Below are 6,434 nucleotides of genomic sequence, written 5' to 3'. Positions count from 1 at the left end.
CATTAAGTAAGATTTTGAAGCAGCCCAAGTTCCCATCAGTAGATGAGTAAAAAATTCTGTTGTACATTTACACAATAGAATAGTACTCAGCCATGAAAAAAACACACATAAAGGAAATGTTACCTTTATGACAACATGGATGGATCTGGAGAGTATTATGTTAACTAAAATAAGCCAGTCAGAGAATGGCAATTACTATATGATTTCATATATATGTAGAATCTAATGAACAAAATAAATAAATACATTAGAAAGAGACTCATAGATACAGATAAAAGACTGACACTTGTCAAAAGGAATGGGTTTTGTAGACTGGGTAAACATGGTGAAGTGATTAAACATAGAAAAAAACTCATAGACAACTAGAGGGAAGGGGTGGGGAGGTAAAAGAGGGTAAAGGTGGGATAAATAGAGATGGAAGGAGACTTAGTATGTTCACAACAATACAACATATAGATTATTTTAGAACTGCATACCTGAAACCTATGTCATCTTATTTATCAATGTCACCCAATAAATTCAATAAAATAAAATAAAATAAAATAAAATAAAAACACCTGTGTAATATCAGTAGAATTTGCAAGTGCCCTAGTAAGAATAATAACTGATGAAAATAAACCAAATCCACAGTTCATAAAACATTACCAAGATTAATTGAAAAGAGTTTTGCATAAATTCAAGGCTACAGACCCAATAATTTATAATATTATTAGAAAAATTATGTATTTTCCAACTAGCAGATGTCAACAAGTTTAAATTATGAGGACCATCCTGAATTGTATTAAGCACTGTCATTGATAGCTTTCTGTTGACTGAATGGGGAAAAAAGAGAAAAATTAAACAGAGTAAATTGAAATATTACCAAGTAAATCATAATAATATTTTAATTAAGCCATCAATGTAATTCTAATATATTATGTTGTATTAATACCAGCTTTACTGAAACAGCAAGGGTCAATTGTTATTATAAATTTCTAGAAAGCAAATATAATTATTTTTAAATTGTGGCCTCATTCTAAAAAAAAATGAGTCCAATGACCATCTGTTATTTCAAGGAAGTCATAAATATAAGAAATATGCATGTATACAATTAGAAAATAATCCATATAAAGTGAAAACTAACAAACTGTTGTTTTTGAAATAAACAAATGTTTAATTCTCAGAGGCAAGTAAATGAAAATAATTTACCTATATATTTTCTGTTAGTGTAGAAAGTTACTGCTGGCAAAAGTATGAAAAGCTTTCCTGTCAAACTTCCTATAAAGCACAACACTGGACTTTTTCTTCATTTTTTCATTTTAACAATGGAAGGAATTACACAGACTTTTGCAACATCATCACAGACATAGGTTTTCTTTAATAATTTGTCTGTTATCTTTAATCTAGAAATACTTTGTAGGCCCATTTTTAAGATCAGTAGTGTCAGGGTAAAGCAGAGAGATGAATTTGGAGGCAGTTTTCCAAGAAACCTTCTTGAGTTTCCACACCAACGAATAGAATCTGTATCACACATCTTCAAAACCAATATCATATTTTTGTCACTCTGGTTTGTTATCTTACAGGTAATATGAAAAGGCTCTTCTAGAAATACAGTATCTGGAATTGTCTCCAAAGAGATGCTTATGTTTCTATAACCTGAAAACTCTCTTTCAAGTTTGACTGTATGTATCATTGCCATTTCACCAAGATTTCTTTTCCATAGTATATCCAATTTTCCCATTTCTGTTAGTCTTTTTATGGCACCGAATTTCTCTGAAAATTCCTGCTTGATCTGAAACCGATACAAATACTGACGTTGTTCCATTGACTTCAAAAATGTTTTTGTTCCAAAAGTACACTCATCTTCTCCAGCCCAAATGACATTATTTAATTCTGTTGCAGTGTACATTTCAGGTGGCTGTAAGAAAACCTTTTGTATAAAAACATCTGAAGATGAAGTATTCTTAATCAGGATTTCAAGAAATAAATCACTCATCTCTGAATTATGAAACTTGGTTTTAACTTCCAGTGGTGAAAACAAAGAAAATATGCACAGTTTCCTTAAAAACATCTTTCCTACACACTGTTGAATAGATACTGAACTCACAGATTCATCTCTTCCAATGTTAATTTTGTCATGGATGACATCATCAATACAACAGTTGGTTGCTAGTTCTACCAGAGTAACCATGGAGACTGGAATATGTAAAGGCTGAGTATTCATCTGAAGATAGTGTTTTCAGAATGATTTTGACAACTTAATTGCAATCATTGGAAATTTTCATATACATAAACTATTTGTGTTAAAATTTATTTCTAAGAATTTTGATGAAGTCAACCTTTCCCCCACCATTGACATTTCTGGTGGAGAGACACTTTTCATGAACTGATTAGAGAAATTACCAGGTGTATCACTATTTTTATATGTGCCTGAAAAGTTGGTGAATAAAGTATGTTTAGTAGACAGCATCACTTGTACTGTCAGAAAGATCTCCTGTCTGGGTAGATTTCCTTCCATTTTGACCACAATTTTGACCCACTCTTTTAAAAAGTATGGTGTGGTAAGTTCACAGACACAGACACAACTGCTTTTTATAGAAAAGTTTATTACTTATAGTTCCCAAAAGGAGGGGCATTACATGTTACATAGGGCCACATGAGGATGCCAAGAATTGGTCCAGAGGGGAATGTATTGGTGTAAGTTTTTGAGGTTTCTGTGGGAAATTAAAAACACAGAAGGGTAAACAGATTAGAATTGGCTAGTTTGAATAAGGTCAAGTTACTCCTGGTTTCAGGGTCTTTTACTAGTTGCTTATACCTGTTTCTGGGGTGATACCGAGGCAGAGAAATAATGGCTTAACCTGTAAGAACTCCATAAAGAAAATAGTTTACTGATATGGGCTCTGGACTGGTTGATGTGAATGTCAATGAAATTCTAACAAGGGAATCATATGCTGACTAGAGGAATTACCTTGTTTTTGGAGGGGCAGTCTCCCCCCTGGCCAGCAAGGTCCCAATATGTTAAAGCATAATACAGAATTAAAAAAAAAAAACATGAATGATATATCCACTGGATGTGGTCACTTAGGATAAGAGGTACAGGTAGGCCCAGAAATAGTCAAGAAGGATACTGCACAGAGAAAAGGACCTGACCTCCAAACAACTTCTATATCAATCTGGGTTCAACATGGAAGTAGATCTAGAGAAAATATAAATGATTAATAGATACACAGTAGATAAATGGATATACATTTATTATAGGGATTTGGCTTACACAATTATTGGGGCTAGCAGCCCCTATAATGCTATCTCTGCATCTGATGCAAGTGGTTAAAGTTCACAGGGAAGGAAGGAAGGGAATATCATGAGAATGCTGGAATTCCATGAGCACAGTCTGGAAGCCAATAGGGTGGACTGAGGCCCATGTCCATCCTCAATGCCTCTGAGTTTGGTGATGATAGTATCCTGTCAAAGCCAGAGCCCTTTGTCCTGGAGCTATAACACACAATAGGCTAAGATGTTGCTTTATCCTGAGTTGAATCAGCAGGTAAGCAATGATGTGTTTCTGTTACAAAATGCTTGTGAGAGGGCAGGGCGGAGTTATCCTACATTCTGTAATTGAACCCTAGCCTTCACCCAACCAATCAGGGTTAGCTGAGGCAGTGACATCACCATCGACCGGAGTAAAACCCCTGGACTGGGCGAAATTCGCTCTCTTCTGCCATGCTGCCAGCGTGAGTGGGACAGAGCCCATGCTAGCATGGAAAAGGCTCTTTTGTTTATTGCATCGGACTCGGCTCCCTGGTGGTCCTTGGGGATCACGAAGTCTGGGCATAACACTTGCTGCCTTCCTTCTAACTTCTAAAATCTTGGGAGTATCTCCCTTATTGCCCACCCTAACTGTAAACATTCAACATGTGGAATTCTGGGAAATGTAGTTCAGCCTAGAAAAATTGATACATTGTAAAATCCATCAATAATCTCCATCTCTGCCATCATGAGCACTTTATTCATAAGCCCATTGGGAAATTAGAGGCATGGTTGATGATGGAATCTGACTGATATCCAAAGAGTAGACAATCCTATCCACCCAAGTAAGGAAATTCCCCTCTACTACAGTCACCCTTCAGTGAATATTCACACAGGACACTAACACCTTCACATTATGTGCTGGTTTGGAGAGTTCTATCTACATATCTCCTTCTTAGGCCTCATCTCTGATTTTCCAATATATCCATTCCAATTTCTGTACCACCCAGATATACCATTGGCCACAGCTCACAAATTGCTATAGACTTGGAACTGTGGCTCTTCCTACTTCTAGGTAAAGTAAAAAACCAAGTGCACTACTGAAAGTTCTGTGCATTGGAATGATTTCCTCTCATGTACTTCTCCTTTAGGGCTGCCCCTAAATGGGCAGGTAGTGGTACAGCTATCCACTTTTGGTACACATATGCCTAACAGGAAAAACTATAAGTAAATCAGAAGAGAATTTTTGCTTTCTCAATCAGTTTGTCATAGGGAACTCCCCATGGGATAACAGGTGCATGTTGAGAGAGCGAAGGTAATATGAGTTATGGGCACTTGGACCACTTCTTCATGCAATTTACTTGTGTTTTAAAAACCTGCTTGAATTTTATCTCACCTATACCACTTCCACTTAATAATGAAGTGCTGTTCTACATAGCCAATTTTATGTACTTATGGCTTGAGTTACACAACACTCAGTTCATGATGGGCAACTTATATCATATAGTGAATTTTGTCTCATGGACGAGTTTTCAGTCTCTACTAAGGCCCAGTAGCGACCCAAAATTTGTTTATCAAAAGGAGAATAATTCGAGGATCTCCAGGGTCCTCATGCTATAGAAAGCAGGGCCCAAGGCAGCCAGGTATGGCAAAAGGAGGAAGGAGATAAGGCTTGGATATCGCACTGCCAAATGATTAAGTTGATCAAAACAAAGAAAACATTTTCTGGATCTTGAAAAGGAGAGCAGCTGTAATTGGAAGCCCAGCCTTACCTTCAACTGGGGACATCTCAGATAACTCCCGGGACCTTATAGCCACAACATCCAGGGACCCGCTGCCTCAGCTGTGAATTTACAAATACCAAGACTCCCACCTCCCCAACCTAAAAAGTTTGTCCATGTGTAGACAAGGTGGTGGCCGAATATGTGAATGGGTCTTATGCCTTCTTATAGAGCAGATGGAAGGAACAGCTGAATCAAATAACACCCACCCAGAATATGTGAATTAAACACAGCTGGTGAGGCAATCCATGAATGGAAAGGTCAGATATTGCCTAGAGAGAGGTGATATCTTGAAATCCAAGTTGGAGGGGAAAACACATGCAGCAGGGCCCCTAGTCACTAGAGTCTCAGAGGGAGACTGAACTCTGCCAAATCCATTGCCCTTGGGGTCACTGTAGCCCTCGAATGCTGGCAGAGGGGGACTCTAGATCTAAGCCATGAAACTGTGCCCAGAAAGGCAGCCTGAAGTTTTATATAGGCTGCATAGTGTTTGGGGAGAGAAAGACGTGAGTTGGCACAATTCTTTCTCTTTTTTACATCCTTGCTTCTGCTTTGTAAGCCCAGTATATAAGATCTTCCAATTAAAAACATTCACTGAGACTGCAGAGGAAAGTTGTTTTGTGGAAACTGGGGGGTCAGAATTAAGGAGAGACTAGCAGGAAACCAGTTCTGGGTTAGTCCATTCCTCAAACCAAGTATTAAGTGCGGCAGGGAAAGAAAAGTCTAAACACTGGGTTGAGGGGCCATTTGGTCCTGGAAACTAATACAGAACACTGCCACCAGGGGTTGTGTCAGAAATTGACTCTTGTATAAATACAAATGAAGGCAGGCAGAGAAACAAAAGGAAACAGAGATCCTGTGATGACCCACATCCTACGTGGTTCAGTGTTTGGGCTCTGGAGAAGGGCCGCACACAAATGACAGAAATGAGACAAGAGATGATAATTTGGAAATTGGGGGGCCAGGCCGGAGCCCAACATAAGAGGAAGGACTCCCCTTGTGCTTAGGCCTTGCCATCCTTTTATTCAGTTAGGGATACACCTATAGCCCATAGGCAGGCAATCTTATCAGTAAGGATTTACATGACTATCTGGTTGGGAAATTGCTTCAGCTACCTTTGTCTTGACTAAACAGTCAGTGCATAGCTCTGACCTTTGCAGGGGCTTAATGTTTACTAGAATTCTAGGATCCTTGTCCACACCTTTCTGCTAGTGAGGACAATGGGCAGCTTCTAGCATTTTTTCCTTAATAAATATTGAAAATTGAATGCCAACTAAAGGGCTTTTAAGTCTCTTCATTTTGCATCAACAGATTAGAAATCAATATATGAAAACAAAAATGAGACAAGAATAGTGGTTATGATGAGAGGAAAATGCAAGGATATCCTTTTCTCTAGGCTGTGGACTTTATGAACCAATCACAAGA

At 38.0% G+C, this 6,434-nt stretch overlaps 1 protein-coding gene across 1 annotated transcript; it reads right to left on the bottom strand.

Moving 5' to 3' along the window:
* Positions 1–1,285: 1,285 nt before the first annotated feature.
* LOC118720224 (trafficking protein particle complex subunit 13-like) lies at positions 1,286–2,170 on the bottom strand. The gene has a single exon (XM_036440117.1). The coding sequence runs from the start codon at positions 2,168–2,170 to the stop codon at positions 1,286–1,288; it is 885 nt and encodes a 294-aa protein (XP_036296010.1).
* Positions 2,171–6,434: the final 4,264 nt, after the last annotated feature.

Source organism: Pipistrellus kuhlii, unplaced genomic scaffold (genome assembly GCF_014108245.1).
Source record: "Pipistrellus kuhlii isolate mPipKuh1 unplaced genomic scaffold, mPipKuh1.p scaffold_m20_p_16, whole genome shotgun sequence".
NCBI lineage: Eukaryota > Metazoa > Chordata > Mammalia > Chiroptera > Vespertilionidae > Pipistrellus > Pipistrellus kuhlii.
Note: the sequence above shows the minus strand (reverse complement) of the source record. Positions and strands in the feature narration are given on the sequence as shown.

What these genes read in the sequence shown, in the direction of transcription:
- LOC118720224 (XM_036440117.1), bottom strand. Translation starts at nt 2,170, where the DNA reads ATGGTTACTCTGGTAGAACTAGCAACCAACTGTTGTATTGATGATGTC.